General features: G+C 44.2%; 1 protein-coding gene across 4 annotated transcripts in view; it reads left to right on the top strand.

The window, feature by feature from the left end:
* The window catches only part of SMOX (spermine oxidase), a 96623-nt gene that overhangs the window by 50527 nt on the left and 27262 nt on the right, over positions 1-18834 (top strand). For 2 of the 4 annotated variants that reach the window (XM_037898323.2, XM_037898321.2), the window contains exons 2-3: positions 4979-5213; positions 13835-14061. In XM_037898323.2, the coding sequence (XP_037754251.1) occupies positions 5006-5213; positions 13835-14061 (435 nt within the window). In that variant the 5' untranslated portion in view covers positions 4979-5005. Of the gene's footprint in view, positions 1-3105; positions 3194-4978; positions 5214-13834; positions 14062-18834 lie in introns of all 4 variants that reach the window. The other 2 variants (XM_043544894.1, XM_043544893.1) reach the window with 2 other exon arrangements.

Below are 18834 nucleotides of genomic sequence, written 5' to 3'. Positions count from 1 at the left end.
GTATTGTGCTCAGTTTGTAATGACTATTTATTTGTATTTTGGCAGGCCCCATTATGCTAGACACTGTACAAAAAGAACAGAAGATAGTCCCTGCCTTGAAGGCCTTGTATTCTGAAAGATAAGACAGAGAAACAGAAATAAACAAGTAATTATTAATAGCTGTATTAATTATTTATAGAGGGACCAAAGTAAGCTAGGTGCCTTCAAACAAATAAGACTTTTTCCCTGCCCAGAACGCTTACAGCCTAAGACCCTGATCCTGCAACTGGATCATCTGCTTGGACTTCCCCTCTTGCGTGCTGTCCTGCCGGAAGTCAAAAAGGCTATGCACAGGGGCAAGGGCCCACCCAAAGGGAACCAGCTGCAGGATCGGTTGCTGAAATGAGATGACCACTGGAGATAAACGTACAGGGAGTCCATAGGCGGTGAAGAGAGCAAGCATTGCAGTTACAAGCCCTTGAGTTTGCTTTGATGTTTCCATGCACGTCTTGGTGATGGATTTATTTTTGCAGACGTGTCGGTACTTCTTGGAAGCAGGATCATGGCTTGTTTAACTCTGCGAAGTAGGAATAGAGAAGAGGGCAAGCGGTGAGGGGAGATGAATTAAAGTAGGTGGGGTGGGTGAGGGAGTATGGAGTGGAGAAGCAGGTGGAGGAAGGCGAGCAGGGAAGTGCAGGTAATTAAAACCAGAATGGAGGCAGTAGTGGGTAGATGATGAGGCTAAGCAGAAGTGGGGAGATGGTGAAACTAAAGGCTCTATCTTCCCTGCAGAAAAGTTGGGGGTTTTTACAGCAGGATAAAAATCTAGTGGAGATGAGGCACTGCAGTTTGACTGGAAGGTGGCTGGGAGAGGTCAGCACTATACTTGCCTGGTTTACCTCGCGGTCAAACTACAGATGCCTTGTCTCCACTGGAATTTTATCGCAGGCTAGCTAATGTGCGCTAGTTCTCTCATGGAAAAAACACCCCCCCCCCTTTTTTTTTTTGGCAGTGAAGACAAAACCTTAAAAGCCCAAACCTTGCAAACTTCTTTCAGTGTTGGAGTGAAGGGTGACACTTACACATTGGCTTGGGTGCTGTCTTGCTGCCTGGCAGATACTGTAGGTATTATGTCCAATAGACCCGTGATTCATGCGCTCCTCTTTCTTACGAGCCCAACACACTGTATTAATTGACAGTGAAATAATGTGCAGTGCGGAATTATAGATTTTTATATAGTATCGTCATTTTACTGCATATCATGGTTTAGAAGCCTAGGATCCTATTATTTTAATTGTCTTCCCCTCTGTAAGTTGTATAGTAAAATTTGAGTAACCTAAATAACGGTGGTTTCTACATTGTACATGGCATATGAAATAGCCTGTTATTGTCTCATCTGTCTAGACAGATCTTGTAAACCAAAATTAAAATGCTGAACAGAAAGGGAACCCACATGTTCTTTAAGTTTTTGGTGGCGTGAGAACATCCTCTTTATTAAGTTCAGAATGCTGTACTGGAGATCTGAGACAGTAGTTCCTGTTTAAAGCTTACAGTATTATAAACGGTAGAGGGGACTGTTCCATATCCAGGCCTTTATAACATACTCATCAATACAGTATCTGAGAGTTCCCACAGCTTGGCATGGAGAAGACGATTGTTTGAAGAATTTTTAAAACTCATGTTGGATGCATTAAATCCTAAAATACATCACCATATTTTACCTGAGTGAAATAAAGTACTCAGTTTTAATTATAGTATAACCTTTATAACAGACATTACTTTGCACTTTGTGCTTTACAAATGGTAATTAAGCTTCAAACTACCTCTGTGAGACTGTTATAACCCCAGTTTGCAGACGGATAAACTGCAGGACAGGGAAGTGATATAATTTTCACGCGATGATCCAGTGGCAGAACCCAAGGATCCTGGCTCCCTGTCCGTCTAGTATTTCAAAGAAACTAGGGCTGTCGATTAATCGCAATTAACTCAAAACAATTAATCGCACTGTAGAATAGAATACTAATTGAAATTTATTAAATATTTTTGGATGTTTTGGTACTTTTTCAAATATATTTGATTTGAATTACAACACAGAATACAAAGTGCACAGTGCTCACTATACTTTATTATTTTTATTACTAATATTTGCACTCTAAAAATGATAAACAAAAGAAATAGTGTTTTTCAACTCATCGCATAAAAACACTGAACATTGAAGGTACCAATGTGAGATTTCTAAAGATAGGTACAGCAGAAGACCCAAGGTTTAAGTATCTGCAGTTCCTTCCAAAATCTGAGACGGATGAGGTGTGGAGCATGGTTTCAGAAGTCTTAAAAGAGCAACATTCTGATGTGGAAACTACAGAATCTGAACCACCAAAAAAGAAAATCAACCTTGTGCTGGTGACATCTGACTCAGATGATGAAAATGAACATGCATTGGTCCACACTGCTTTGGATTGTTATCGAGCAGAACCTGTCATCAGCATGGACGCATGTCCCCTGGAATGGTGGTTGAAGCATGAAGGGACATATGAATCTTTAGTGCATCTGTCACGTAAATATCTTGCGACGCTGGCTACAACAGTGCCATGCGAACGCCTGTTCTCACTTTCAGGTGACACTGGAAACAAGAAGTGGGCAGCATTATCTCCTGCAAATGTAAACAAACTTGTTCGTCTGAGCGATTGGCTGAACAAGAAGCAGGACTGAGTGGACTTGTAGGCTTTAAAGTTTTACATTGTTTTCTTTTTGAATACAGTTTTTTTGTATATAATTTGTAAGTTCAACTTTCATGATAAAGAGATTGCACTACAGTACTTGTAATGGGGGAACTGAAAAATACTATTTCTTTTGTTTTTTACAGTGCAAATATTTGTAATAAAAATAAATATAAAGTGAGCACTGTATACTTGTATTCTCTGTTGTAATTGAGATCAATATATTTGAAAATGTAGGAGACATCAAAAATATTTAAATAAATGGCATTCTATTTTTGTTTAACGGCGCGATTAATCACACAATACATCTTTTTAATCTCTTGACAGCCCTCAAAGAACCAAAAGTGTCTGACTTCCTACCTTGAGCAGTGTAAGATTCTTGAATTTGTTTGTTTGGAATTGGTAGGAATGGATCCTCGATTGATTTTACAGGCCACTGGTGCACATTGGAACAGCAGGAATTGAGAAATCTACGAGACACCTTCTATCGGGAAGTGGGTGAAAAAGAAATGAGGTGTGGGTGAGGGTTTGGTGTTGAGGGGAAGGGGAGACACGCCATGGTAGGAAGCCCAGTCCCCCTATTACTTACAAATAGTGAGAAAGGGGTCGGTGCTGTTATGTTTACCCGGGTGCTGTCTATAGATCCCATTTACAGGGTGTGCGTGTGCTTCATCTTCCATATCAGCCTCTGGCTCCTAAGTGTCTAAAACCTGAAGCTGTAACCTACCCCCAGCTGCTGAAAGAAAGGAGTTTTGTGTCTTCGCCCTACTCAAGAGCTTGTATGCAAAACGAAGGAAAGAGTTCTCTGCTACTCTTTCAGCCTCCGATGTTCGGCTCCAGCTTCCCCATGAGTAACTCCAGTGCACACTCCGGCTTGCCCATAGCAGCAACAGTGGCCAATAGGTTCTAAATAACAGCAATGAAATTGACTAGAGTCTTGTTAATTAAACATTGCTGCTTAGAAATGCGTCCACACCATGAAGACTACAATCTTTTGCTGGTGTACTGATGTTGGTCAGGGACGTGAAGAGGTGTGATTTGTGGCAGACATAGCAGTGCTGGGAAAAGCCTTTATTGTAGATGCAGATAGACTGGTAAAACTGTCCTTTTACTGTTATAGCTTATTATGCTTAGGGGGACTGGAATGAATTATACTGGCACAAGCATTGGTTTGATGGTATAAGCTGTGTCCATACTAGGGTGACCAGATGTCCTGATTTTATAGGGACAGTCCCAATATTTGGGGCTTTTTCTTTTATAGACACCTCTGACCCCCCATCCCATCCCAATTTTTCACACTTGCTATCTGGTCACCCTAGTCCATGCTAGGAGTGCTTTGCTGGTATAGTATAGCTATACTGGCAAAGGCTTCCAAGTATAGATCTGGCTGAAGTTGCACCAATTTCAAACCAGTTTCTAAACTGATTTAAAATGGCACAGTTTTTAGAAATAGCATCTGGATGCTAGATGGATGCAGTTTTGCTATTTATACCACCGTTTACGTGACTGCTGAACTTGGACCATCATTTGTCTCCTCCATATCTGATCTCTGCGTACTACACAGAGGTGGAGAAGTTTAGTTAATATGTGCAAAGTGCTTTGAGATCCTCAAAGGAATGGTACCTCAGAAGTGAAAAGTAGTGTGACTGTTTTGTGATCATTAGTGCATTTAGTCACATTTCTTAACAATGCAATAATCAAATGGCCCTCTAACGAGCAAACCCGAGATTCTCCTCCCCACCTGCACTTTCTGTTCAGCTATTGGTTTGATATCTGGTCTTCCTGCTTTGAGCTAAGTCCCATTTACCTAGTATCATATTTATATGATCTAAAGCTTATGCTTTGTGGTTGCCACAGAAGCAGAATAAAGTTACATTACTTCTTTGAACAGCTAGTTGTCACAGGGTGTGTGTTTTTTCTCTACCACAAAATTGCCACCTCAGTAGGTTATATAAAGAGACAGGAGGTCAGAAATCCTATGAATTTGCTGGAAATTGTTACATGGTTACAATGTAGAGGGTGGAGACTGCAGTAGGTTCAACTATTGATGCTCCAGAGTCGAGACCAGAAACTCTTACATTCCAGGCTGATCTTTGTTGCCCTTTCTGTGGTTCCCATTTGAAAGGGCTTGTTCTAGTTCATAGGTTGACTTTCTTTTCTGCTAGTCATATATCTAGAGACACCCCCAAATTTGCTTCTGTGCTGAGAGAAGAAATCTTCGTGAAGCGTGGAGAGTTGTTGGCTTATTTCTTTGAACCTGTTTGTTTGCTTTTCCTTAGATTCCTTAGAAGGAGAGCTTGGACGGCATGCAAAGTTGTGAAACATCTTCAGACAGCACTGATGATCCTCTTAGTAGTGGCCTACGGAGAAAACGACAGCCTCGAATAGTAGTTATTGGTGCTGGCCTTGCGGGCCTGTCAGCTACAAAATCTCTCCTGGAAAACGGTTTCACGGATGTAACAATCCTTGAGGCGTCTGACAGAATTGGAGGCAGAGTGCAAAGCGTCAGACTTGGTAAGGAAAATGTTGTTGTACCGTTGTATCAGACTCTCTCGTCTCACGCTTCCGGCAAGAGTTTGTATTATTACGAGGGTTAATTTGTTAGATATCCTCTTAAAGCCATTTCCTGGTCATTTGCACCTGCAAATGGGTATTTTAGCATGCGATTACCCGGCTTCTGGGTGCAATGGGTTATTCATGTGTGGGGCACAGAGCTTCCCAAGCACTCAGAGCTTTAGATGAAAAGCTCTGCAGAAGTGTGAAGTATTATTGTGAAGTGAAGGTGTTGGTGATCAATTGGCTTTATAAACAGAGTTCAGCGTGGCTGAGGGTGGGGAAGGGTATTTTTCTCCAGTAACTTGAATGTGTGAACTAGGAAGTCCCATCCTCCCCAGACCAGCCAGGACTAGCAGCTGAGCCTGGCACAGGGTAGGGAGCCGGGTCTTCCCCAGTCCCACCCCTTACCCCACAGTGATTTACCTCTCTGCTGGCTGCCCTGGGCACCTGAAACATACTGCTGGGGAGGGTCACATGACCGCTTTTGTGGCTTCCCTTTTCTGCCCCGTCAGAAAGTCATTTTAGTACGGGGAGGCAAAGAAATCTGCGGGGGACATACATTCTGCGCATGCACAGTGGCAGAGAATTCCCCCACAGGAGTAACATTAACACTACCAACTGCCCTGTCTTCATTAGGCATTTTCTTCACATTACTTACCATGAATTAGCTAACATGGGATAGGAATACGAATTCTAATCTGATCTCATCCCAGCCCAGGTAGATGGACATGCACTAGCTCTACTCCAGCTAGCACGCTAAAAGTAGCAGCATGGATGGTGTGGCTTGGGCAGCAGCCCAGGCTAGCCACCTGAGTGCCAAGCCAGGGGGTCAGGTAGCCTTGCCCTCAGGTGACTAGCTCGTGCCGCAATGTCCACACTGCTATTTTTAGTGTTCTACTTCAGGCAGAGGTAGCGTGTCCGTCTACTCGGCCTGGGTGACTCACTCCCAGCTGCAGTGTATGTGTACCCCAAGATACCTACGTTCTGTGGTCAGCAGATGACTGAATGTTCTTAGCCAAGAGCAAAGGTTGGATGCCATAGGAGAAAACTTCCTCTTCCCCTGCACAGCATCTGGGGCTGGGTCAGACCCTCCGCCAGTTGCAGGAAGCTCTGTAAACTACACCCCACCACTTCCTGTACGCATTGCTCTTCAGCTGCAGGGGGAGGGATCCCTGTACAGCTGCTGCTCCCCCATCCACCCAACCCCCGTGCATCTGGACCCCCTCATACCCAGATCCTCCCATCGATCCTCACCCCCTGCGTTCAGAACCTCCCTGATAAGCCCCACTTGCCCTGCACCTGAACCACCCCGATGAGCCACCGCATCTGGATCTCCACCCCACTGAGCCCCAATCAGTTGCACCTGGATTCCCACCCCACTGAGCCCCTCCCCCGAACACCTGGACCCCCCCCCCCACTGAGTTCCCCACATCCAGACCCCCTGCCTAGCTCTATCCCCCACACATACACCCCCCCCCCCCCGCTGAGCCCCAACCACCTTCACCTGGACCCCCCTGCAGAGTCCCATTACCATTGTGCCCAAAAACCCCAAACAAGGTCCTGTGCATCCAGATCCCCCCACTGAGCCACCTGCACCCTGATTGTCCCACTTAGAACCCTCTCAACCCACACCTGGATCCCCCCACACTAAGCCCCTCCACACTTGGATCCTGCCTGCCCACACCTGGTGCAACTGGCATGGAGGGGAGTGGTGTTTTTGGGGCAGGTCTAGTCCTCATGCTGTGTCAGGGTCAGGTGCAGCCTCACTGCTGAGTCCGTTTCCCAGGGGTGGGGGTGCTGCAGGATGGTCTCCCATGTTCGTGCAGCCAGTGGCCTGTGCTTCCCAATGCCATGCTGGAGCCTCCACATTTATTCAACAAATAAAATTTGCAGAATTTTGCCGAATTTTAAAATAACTTGCGCAGAATTTTTAATTTTTTGGTGCAAAATGCCCCCAGGAGTATAACGTGTATTAGCTAGTTGAGGTAAACCTTAGGCTCCAAATTGCCTGTCTTCACTAGGATTTTTTCTTGTGTTAGTTACCATGTGTTAGCTAACATGAGGCAAGAACTCCCCTTTCTTCCTAGAGAAGGCAAGGTCACAGAGTAACATAGTGAACAGGGAAGGCAAAATTAGGCCCTATATTAGTACAGTACAAAAAATTCCACAGGGAAAATATTGGCCTTTTAATATTCCAAACCTTTAACACTCCCCTCCACTCACATGCATGATCAAGGATATCTTGGACACAGCCCACAGGGAGTAAATGACACATTTCCCATTCTAATCTCTGTGCCAAGTCTCGCCAGCATTTGAAGTGCCCTATTCAGACTCCAGAGTTTAGATTTGTCAAATAGCCTTTTCATTCATTTCCCTTCTGAAAGGTCACAGGCACTCATGTTTATTTACTGTGGTGAGTTTATAGAGTAAAATACAGTAAGTGACGTAAGGCCGGGCTAAATAAAGTGAAAGAAGACCAGCTAGAGGCCCAAGTTAATGAATACAGAGAACCTGGTCAAAAATTAAACTAGTTAGTTGGCATTAGGGAGGTGATTCCATAAGACCCACGAGGTTCACTTACCTACAGGTAGCACAGAATGTACCTTCTTGTCTAATGTAGATGCACCTGTGAGTATCCCCTTTGCTTCTGTACAGGAGCAAGGCTGGCAGATTCTGGCTCAGAGGGCCTTTCATCTCCGGATCTCCAGTCTGTTTGAAAACATTCCTCATGGTTTAAATATTCAAAGCCACATCCTTAGCTGGTATAAACTGGTTTAGGTTTGACTTCACTGGAGTCACGCCCGTGTGTACCAGCTGGTGATCTGGCCCTCTGTATTTGAGGGCATATTGTTCCTGGTGGAGGGTTCTTGGCTGTTGAATTCTTTGCTACTGGTGATCAGGAGGAGCTCAAGTTTTCCTCCTATTAGGTCAGCTTGCAAGGCCTTTATACGCAGCCCCTCCTCCTCAATGACAAAGCGCAGGCGTGGCCTAGTGATCTCTTCCTTGGGGTATGTCTTCACTGCAGAGGTAACTCAGTGTTTTCTTTAGTGTTGCCCCTAACCCCCCTCGTGTCCACACACAAAGTCCTCTCATCCGAGGTTGGTAGTGCTTTAAACCTGGGCTAGCTGGCCTGACTGGAGGTGTAGGCTAGAACTTGGGTACCACTTTCACTTGAGCGGGTAGCCCACCCATTTGACAATGAGGATGCAAGCTAAACCATTCAATTGCTGATAGTCCTCCAGTGCCTTCCCACAATTTCCCTCATGTTCTCTGAAGCACAGACAAGTTTTTCCATAAGTCCATTGGGAAAGAATCAGAGCAGCTCAGCTTTCTGCAGCACAAAAGCTCATGGGATAGGCCCCCTGAAGTCCTAGTGAGACATGCCGGGGAGCATAGCACCAGTTAGGACACAGGCTTTGCAGTGGGTTTGCTCGCACCTGGGCTAGACTAAGCTGTGTGCATAGATCCGGGTGCTGATAACTCAGGTAATCTGCAGTGAAGACATACCCTTGAAGACAGTTACTTAAGGTCTAAATTCAGATACCCTTACTTAGTAGCTGCAGTTCCAATGAGACCACTCATGGAGTTAGTTGCAACTCAACATAGACAAGTTTTTCAGAATTCCATTCAGGGCAATAACAAAGAAGAGGTGGAGTGTTCTGCTTTGATTATATATATACGGCTTCTGCATTGGTCTGATATACATATTGCAACAATCATAGTAACAGCTAGGTGCTGCATCACAGTGGTGCATGGGAAATACATATTATAGCTAAATATGTATGTTAATGGGAGCAGCAGACCTATTTTATGAGGACTGTATACTATTCGCTTACTAAGGACTTGTCTACACTTACCAGGGGATCGACGCTCGGCCATCAGTGCATCGGCAGTTGATTTAGCAGGTCTAGTGAAGACCTGCTAAATCAACTGCAGATCGCTCTCCCGTCGACTCCTGTACTCCACCTGATCGAGAAGAGTAAGGGGAATCGAGTAAGGGAGAGCGTTTCCTGTCAACATCCCATAGTATGGACCCCGCAGTAAGTAGGTATAAGCTACACAGCGACTTGAGTTATGCTAGTCACGTAACTCAAATTGTGTAGCTTAGATCGGTTTTTCCCTGTAGTGTAGACAAGGCCTTATTCAAATGAGATTGGTATTGGAACTACTTGATTTTTCAAGCCCTGAAGGGCCCTGGAACTAAATGGAGTATCTGTGTAAAAGAATATGATTAACTTCACACTTTTAAAGAATTTATCATGCCACTTACTTCAGGAAATAATTGGCTTATCTGCTTTGAGTAATGTCAGTTAATGAGTTTCTAAATATACAGGTGAGCTAGGCTATTTTTAGTTTCCCTGTACAGTATTTAATTACATGCCTCACAACGCCTCCTCACAGGAGAAAATGAAAGGAAATGGCTTTTCCTTTTTTGTTTGTGCTGTGACAGTAAAATTTGGGTAAAAATAAAGAAGAATATGCTAGTATTTTGTGCTACTTTAAAAAATGCTGATGATTGAAAGAAAAAGAGCAAGATTCTATTTGGAAGTCAGTATTAATGCCAATTCATACTAGTGGAATGGGGACCACAGACTGACCTACATGTTTTATATACTATTCCTGCTAATAATCTTGTATGCTATGGTTTGTATGAAGATCCCAGGTAATAAGATCACTGTCACTTCAAACCTGAAATATTTATGAGCACTGTACCATTGACTGCTGGACTGAATCATTTCCACCAGACTGCATGCTCTGTGGGTATGTTCAGAAGTTGCAATGCCTTAAACATTAACACATTTAGGCCCTGATTTTGCAAAGACTTGAGCACATGCTTTATGTGCCCATGTAAGTTTTTGCACATTCAGGGCCTTGACGGATAACTTCCACTGGCACTTTATTTCCTTTTGAAATTGTTCTTGGCTTGGAAAACCAAATGTCTGGGGATTTGCTTTGAAATAGTGACTCATTTGTACAACTTGATAGCATCACTTCTAACAGTGAACCCACTGTAAATGTTAGCATACTTGGAATGGCATTTTTCAGAGTAGCAGCCGTGTTAGTCTGTATTCGCAAAAAGAAAAGGAGGACTTGTGGCACCTTAGAGACTAACTCTAAGGTGCCACAAGTACTCCTTTTCTTTCTGGAATGGCATTGTGACTGAATTTACATGTTAAGCACTATGTGATGGTGTAATCCAGCGGTTCTCAAACTGTGGGTGGGGACCCCAAAGTGGGTCGCGACCGGTGATGAGCTGCCCAAATCTTAACAACGGGTTCCCTCCTCACCCCACGAGGGGGTCGTTGCCCCCCCCCGCCCCCCCCGGGACTCCTGCCCCATCCAACCTCCCAGCGTTCCTTAATGCCTGCCCCCCCAGGACTCCTGCCCCATCCACCCCCCTCCCCTGTCCCCTGACTGCCCCCAGAACCGGGCAGGAGGGTCTTGTAGGCCATCATAGTGGGTGCCCACCCCACCCCTAAGAGCCAGAGGTACCTGCCAGGGGGCGAGGTGAGGAGTCCCGGAGGTGCTTACCTGGGGCAGCTCCCAGGAAGCATCCAGCGGGTCCCTCTGGTTCCTAGGGGCAGGGGAGCGTAGCTAGGGGGGGAGCGGCTGCTCCCTCACTGATCACATCAAAAGTGGCGCCTTAGACGCCGACTCCCTGAGTGGTCTGGGGCTGGAGCACCCACGGGGAAAATAGGTGGGTGCAGAGCATCCACTGGCAGCTCCCCACCCTGCGCCTGGCCCCAGATCACCTCCGCTCCGCCTGTGCCTCCTCTCCTGAAAGCACCGCCCCGCTCTGCTTCTCCGCGCCCCCCCGGCTTCCCACGAATCGGCTGTTCAGTGGGAAGCCGGGGCAGGCTGAGAAGCAGGCAGCGGCTTCCCGCTCAGGCCCAGGGAGGTGGAGGTGAGCTGGGGCGGGGAGTGGTTCCCCTGCGCGCCCCGCCCACCCCCCCCCCAGGTTACCTGCTGCGGCGTGGGTGGCCCTCCTCGTGCCCCCCCGTCCCAGCTCACCTGCACATCCCTGAGCCTGAGCAGGAAGCCAGCTGATTCGCGGGAAGCCTGGGGGGGTGGAGAAGCAGAGTGGGGAGGCGAATTCAGGGGAGGAGGTGGAGGTGGAGCGGAGGTGAGCTGGGCCTGGGGCTGGGGGTGGGGCGGGGAGCTGCCACCCACCAAATTTTCACCTTGGGTGCTCCAGGCATGGAGTGCCCACGGAGTCGGTGCCTAAGGCGCCACTTTTGGCCAGTTAAATTTAGAAGCCCTTTTAGAACTGGTTGTCCCTCGTGGAACAACCGGTTCTAAAAGGACTTCTAAATTTAACAACTGGTTGTAGCTCACCACTGGTCGCGACCCCATTTTAATGGGGTCACCAGGGCTGGCATTAGACTTGCTAGGGCCTGGGGCTGAAGATGAAACCCAAGCCCCACCACCCGGGGCCAAAGCCCTACCCCCCACCGCCTGGTGCAGTGGTGGAGCTCAGGTTACAGGCCCCTGGGCTTTGGCTTTGCCCCTGAACCCCACCTGGGACAGTGGGGCTCGGGCGAGCTCAGGCTTCAGTTCCTTGTCCTGGAGTTGTGTAGTAATTTTTGTTGTCAGAAGGGGGTTGTGGTGCAGTGATGTTTGAGAACCCCTGGTGTAATCAATTGCACGATTCTTATCTTCTTCAGTAGGAAGTTATTGAGAGTGAAAACATCTAGGCTAGTAGCTAACCTGCTAATTCCTAATAAAATGTCCACGGAAACTACAGGACATGCTGCATTGCATGGGGTTGACCATGATATTAAAGGGACAGTGTTGGGTCAAATTTAGTCCAAATTTTTGTTTTTGTACAAGTGAGCTTTTACAAACCCCAACTGTAATAAGAAATAATCCCATAAATTAAGATAAAATCCTCTAGAAATAGTGTTTCTTTTTAACCTAATAAATATCCCCCTGTGTTGTTATCAGCTTGAATTTTACAGAATTGGGCTAATACGTGAGAGTCTGAGGGCAAAACTGATGAGACCTAGACTAAAGAGAACCATGTAACTGACCAATCAGTTTGCATTGTCCAAACTGAGAAATGCAAAAAGCAAACAAACAGCATAGGTAGTGAAAAATAAATGATATTTTTTAATGTGACAGTGCATCTTTTTAAAGAAATCTTTCAGAGGCACAAATAATAAAATATGATCTAATTTTACCTTATGGATATGCAGGTAGCTTGAGTCCTTTTGGTAAACAACACACATTTTTAATTGCAGAAGAAAGCTTTCCTGCATGCCAAAGTAAGCAGCCTCAGGCTGCCATTACAGGACAGTCTCAGTCTTTCCTGCATTCCTCTGCTTTAGTGGAACAGATGCCTTTTTGCCCTGTACTTGAATAACAATCACCTTCCCTCCCCTTCCCTCAGACTAAATTTGATGTTTGAAGGCTTTGGGTGGCCTACCGATGCTCTTATTCTTTCCCTACCACTTCTTCAATATTTATGTAAGTATTCATTTATATTCTGTTTGCAGTTGTACAGTACAGATAGCCAACTCCTCTTTTCGTTCCCTAACCCCTCACACTTTCTGAGCAAGAGAGATCAATACACCCTCTGGTGCACTAAATTCTAATGATGTTCGTAGGGCAGACACCATTGACTTCTGCTGTTACACTGCTCAGAATCTGATACCAGGATATATAAAATATTCACATAGCTCTTTTGAAGATATAAAGCACTGTACAGAGGTCCTTCTAGCATCCTTGTGGTAGGTAAACGAATAGTATCCCTATTTTATAGGTGGGAAGGATGAAGTAGAGAGGCTAAGTGGCACCTTTCAGAGTAACAGCCGTGTTAGTCTGTATTCGCAAAAAGAAAAGGAGGACTTGTGGCACCTTAGAGACTAACCAATTTATTTGAGCATAAGCTTTCGTGAGCTACAGCTCACTTCATCGGATGCATTGGAAAGCTCATGCTCAAATAAATTGGTTAGTCTCTAAGGTGCCACAAGTACTCCTTTTCTTTAAGTGGCACCTGTTGAGCTCGTGACAATCATGGATTAAGACCTGGAGTCAGGGCTTCTGCATTGTTCTTGAACTATTAGAGGTCATTGCTGCTGCATACCTTGGAATCTCTTTAGGGAGCACCCTTCTTGTGATTGATCCCCTTTTGTAGCACTGTATGACACTTGTTGTGCAGAGACCTAGGATAAACAAACATTAGTATGACACTTAAACTTGTCCTTAAGTGAAAGCACTTCTTCAATTCTTCAGGTTTCAGAGTAGCAGCCGTGTTAGTCTGTATTTGCAAAAAGAAAAGGAGTACTAGTGGCACCTTAGAGACTAACCAATTTATTTGAGCATAAGCTTCCGATGAAGTGAGCTATAGCTCACGAAAGCTTATGCTCAAATAAATTGGTTAGTCTCTAAGGTGCCACTAGTACTCCTTTTCTTCCTTCAATTCTTCAGTGTTGTTTTTTTGGTGATGTGGCATCATTGGGTAAATGTCCTATTTGTGCTCTATTTACTGCTCTTCACGTGTAGACTGGGGTGTGACATACAACATCTCTTTTTAAACGAGTTCATCGTATTGGTCTAATTGGATTGTTCCCCCCTAGAGAACGCCACTTTTGAACTGGGAGCTACGTGGATCCATGGTTCAAATGGAAACCCAGTCTATCATCTAGCAGAAGACAATGGCTTACTTGAAGAGACTACTGATGGTGAGAGAAGCGTTGGCCGTATCAGTCTTTACTCCAAGAATGGGGTGGCTTATCACCTTACCAACAATGGGCAGAGGATTCCGAAAGATGTGGTTGAAGAATTCAGTGATTTATACAACGAGGTTGGTATTTAGCAGTCCCCTCCAGTTGTACATTGGTCTGAAAACCACTAGACACTTGTCAGTGCTGAGACAGTAGAAAAAAATTTTTAATGCCTTCAGTTTCTCTACTTAAAATAAGTTTTGGATTTTTTAAAACCAGTATGGTGCTTTCTGCTTAATTCCGTCACCGGTTAATGTGATGGAGCTCCTGGAACCAAATCACACCCGAGAAGAATGCCCCTTCTGTCCTGCCTTATCATTAGTTCTGATCCCTTCTAGCAAATATTGTGGGATAATTTAATCAATAGCTGTAGACTTGCCACTTAGCTAATAATAAGGAAGGGGCCCAAACGAGGCAGAACATAATAACTTAGGAAGACCCAACTAAAAGATGTGGTAGTGAGACATTATTATTGACATTATAACTACTACACTGTGCTGTGTAAGTTATGACATTCATCCTGATATGAATCACAAGCTCGATTTCATCACAGGTGCTGTGACAAATGCTACAAGGGTTAAATATCATTTCTCTTTTGGAGAGAGCTTTCATTTTTATGGTTTGGAAGCTACTTGTAATGTTCATTCCTCTATCTTAAATGATTTTCTCCAAAGATCTATGTAAAACAGTGCCTAAGCTCATGATGGAGACTCCAGACGAAGGAAAAATAGAAATGAAAGCACTAAAAGCATTAATAAATGGAAAATGGCAGAATAAAAGTGGAAATACAGGTTCAGTAATGAAACGTGTCCTAAGCAAATACCCAAGGAAAAAGTGATCTTCGGTTTCCTAGATAGGTAGGGTCAGTCTCACTTTGGTGTAAATGGGTACCATTCCACTGATTCTAGTGGAGTGATGCCTGCTTCTGCTCAGGGTGAATGTGGTCCCTGATAATTAATGGTTGAACAGATGTAAAATGGCATTACTTTTGTACTTTTATAATACCAAGACTTAGACTTAAACAATGCTAAAACAGCTTGCCAGGTTTCACTCTAAGTATTCTCCTGATTGGTTTCCTCTATTTCTAATTATATTTGGATGAGGGGCCAATATAAAATTTCCCCAATCAAAATGCTCTCAGAGTGGGTTACATAAAATGGGGGTGGAGGGTGGGGAATCATCCTTGCCAAGTTGTAACCATTTGTAGAGCTTTCAAAGTTTGCAACTGGATCTGAACTTCACCAACACTTGTTTGGGTAAATCTTTTTTATAATGTCACACTCTGGGATCAGCCGGACATCGTATAATATATATTTAAAAATATGTACATGGATATTCAAACCGACATTGGTAAAATCCTTCACCAGAGGCCATTAAGGAAACAATAGTCATGGAGGGAGAGGTAAAGTGCTATCATGAATGAGAGACAGAGTGGAAATGCTGATTTTCAACATAGAAAGAAGTTTAGCATTGTGCCATGACTAGGGCTAATGAATACATGGCCTATAATTAATTGGGTTAATAGAGAGGATTGTGGGGAACATCCAAGGGGTCTAGTTAAGATAGGCAATTGGGCAACACAGCGGCAGATGAAATCCCACTTGGACAAGTGCAGGGTGATACACTTTGGCAGGAATAGATTGAGCTGCTTTTACTTATTACTAGGTTCTAAAATTAACAGTAGCCCCTCAGAAAAAAGAGATGAGCTCAGGGGAAACCTCAGTTCAGAGTGCAGCAGTGATCAAAAAAGCAAATAAAATGCTGGTCCAGATCAAAAAAGAGAGAGAGGGAATAACACTGGAAATGCTGCAATGAATGACATTATATAAGCAAACGGCCTGCCATTGCTCTGGATACTGGTTTCAGTTCTGATCATCCTATTTCAAAGATATAGAAATATAGGAAGTGTATAGCAAAGGGGAATGAAAATCACTAGAGGCCTAGAATGACCTGTTATGAAAAGCGAACAAAAAGAGGTGAGAGGTTTAGAGTAGCAGCCGTGTTAGTCTGTATTCGCAAAAAGAACCGGTGGCACCTTAGAGACTAACAAATTTATTTGAGCATAAGCTTTTGTGATGAAGTGAGCTGTAGCTCACGAAAGCTTATGCTCAAATAAATTTGTTAGCCTCTAAGGTGCCACAAGTCCTCCTTTTCTTTTTACAGTTTAGAGAGAAGACTAATACAAGTTTACAGAGGGATACAAAGTGAATGCTGAAGAAAAGTCAGTTTTGCACTTGGGGTTACCCTTTCCCATAATACAAGAACAAGGGGCCTGCCAGCAAAACTAGAAAGCAACAAACTTCAAGTTGATCTTTTTTTATGCAAGGCATAAATAGCTTGTTACTATCACAAGATCACCTTGTGGCCAAGAGCTAAGAGTCAGAAAAGGATTTGACATTTATATGGGTAGTAAACACATCTGCTATTACATGTGCTGGGATAAAAATTTATAAGGGATCTCAGCACTCTTACTTTAAGACATAAACCAACCCTCAGTTGTCTGGGACTAAGAAGTAACTTTCTCCATACCCATGTTGCATCATTATTGCCCATAATGGGAGAGTTCACACTCATCTTTGAAGCTTCTGGTGCTGACTGCTCTCAAAGGTGGATGCTGGATTAGGTGGATGATTGTACTGGTCGGCTATGGCGAGTCCTGTGTTTCTCCTCTCTCTCTATTTTTGGGAACAAAAATAACAGAAGTTATTATGAACTCTTGAAAACCCAAATTGCAAAAGAAACCATATGTGCAAACACACTTGCTGATGGATGAAGTAAATAGGAAAGTGTGTCGTATGTGTGTGTGGCTTCAGGACCCTTTACTCTTGCATAATGCACAGAAGAGAATGTGTTTCTCTTTACACACAGACTGAGTTAGCATGTTGCATTACTTGTAGCTTTTATATTTTTGGTTGTGTTGGTTCCATATGGTTTTACTGCTCTGGATGATTTGCAGGTTCTTGTGCCACATTTATAATTAAAGGGGAGGGGGAATGAAAAGTGGGCAGCCTGCTTCAGTTTGTATCTTGTCTTTATTCGTTGGTGGGATTGTATGTTGGGACATTTTACAACATCCCTAAAACCACTCTGAGCAAATAACCACTGCACTAAATCAGTGGCAAATAAGGCGAATCTGAAAACTGGATGCACGTGACATATTTAGCTTTCCCTCAGGGTCATCTCCTGGGTCCTGACATACCTTTCCCACACAGGGTGATCTCCAGGCCACTTTCTGAGCCCTGAAAGTCCCCCACTGTGATCGGAGTTTCAGGGGGGCCACAGTGAGATTGCTTAATCAGGGAAAACTGCAAAGAATAGGGAAGACGATTCCCAAAACTGGTGGTTATTCTAATACTTAGCTTTACCAGCCAGCAACAAAACAGCTTCTACAATACCTTACTGAAAAAACAAGGAGTCCTTGTGGCACCTTAGAGACTAACACATTTATTTGGGCATAAGCTTTTGTGGGCTATAACCCACTTCATCAGATGCATGGAGTGGAAAATACAGTAGGCAGGTATAAATATACAGCACGTGAAAAGACGGGAGTTGCCTTACCAAGTGGGTGGGTCAATGCTAACAGGCCAATTCAGTCAGGATGGATGTAGCCCATTCTCAACAGTTGAGAAGAAGGGGTGAATATCAAAAGAGGGAAATTAACTTTTTGTAGTCACCCAGCCACTCCCAGTCTTTATTCAGGCTTAATTTGATGGTGTCAAGTTTGCAAATAAATTCCAGTTCTGCAGAGTTTCTCGTTGGAGTCTGTTTTTTAAGTTTTTTTGTTGAAGAATGGCCACTTTTAAGTCTATTATTGAGTGTCCAGGGAGATTGAAGTGCTCTCCTACTGGTTTTTGAATATTACAATTCTTGATGTCTGATTTGTGTCCATTTATTCTTTTAAGTAGAGCCTGTCCGGTTTGGTCAATGTACATGGCAGAGGGGCATTGCTGGCATATGATGGCATATATCACATTGGTAGATGTGCAGGTGAACGAGCCCCTGATGGTGTGGCTGATGTGGTTAGGGCCTATGATGGTGTCCCTTGAATAGATATGCGGACAGAGTTGGCAACTGGGTTTGTTGCAGGGATTGGTTCCTGGATTAGCGTTTCTGTTGTGTGGTGTGTAGCTGCTGGTGAGTATTTGCTTCAGGTTGGGGGGCTGTCTGTAAGTGAGGACTGGCCTGTCTCCCAAGGTCTGTCAGAGTGAGGGATTGTCCTCCAGGATAGGTTGTAGATCCTTGATGATGCGCTGGAGAGGTTTTAGTTGGGGGCTGTAGGTGATGGCTAGTGGCATTCTGTTAATTTCTTTGTTGGGCCTGTTCTGTAGTAGGTGACTTCTGGGTACCCTTCTGCTCTGTCAGTCTGTTTCTTCACTTTCCCAGGTGGGTATTGTAGTTTTAAGAATGTTTGAGAATGAAAGCTTATGCCCAAATAAATTTGTTAGTCTCTAAGGTGCCGCAAGGACTCCTCTCTGTTTTTGCTGATACAGACTAACATGGCTACCCCTCTGAATACCTTACTGATTACCCAGAAGCACCAAACACAATTCCCTTAAAACAATCCAGTCTTGGGCTCCCACCCAGACAGCCAAATCAAATCTAATGAGGATTACTGAAAATCTTATTCACTGTGTAAAAAGTTCTATCAATCCCAAAGGATCAGACACATATCCCACCAGGTCAATGAATATTTTAGATCTTATCCAAGTACACGCTTACAGCCAATTCTTATGAACTAAACTAAGATTTATTTAAAAAGAAAACAGAGTGTAGGTTAAAATATCATTATACATACTGGTGTGAATAGAGTTCTTAGGTCAGTTTCATAATAGAGATGGTGAGCTTTAGAGTTG

Source organism: Chelonia mydas, chromosome 4 (genome assembly GCF_015237465.2).
Source record: "Chelonia mydas isolate rCheMyd1 chromosome 4, rCheMyd1.pri.v2, whole genome shotgun sequence".
NCBI classification, from domain to species: Eukaryota; Metazoa; Chordata; order Testudines; family Cheloniidae; genus Chelonia; species Chelonia mydas.
Note: the sequence above shows the minus strand (reverse complement) of the source record. Positions and strands in the feature narration are given on the sequence as shown.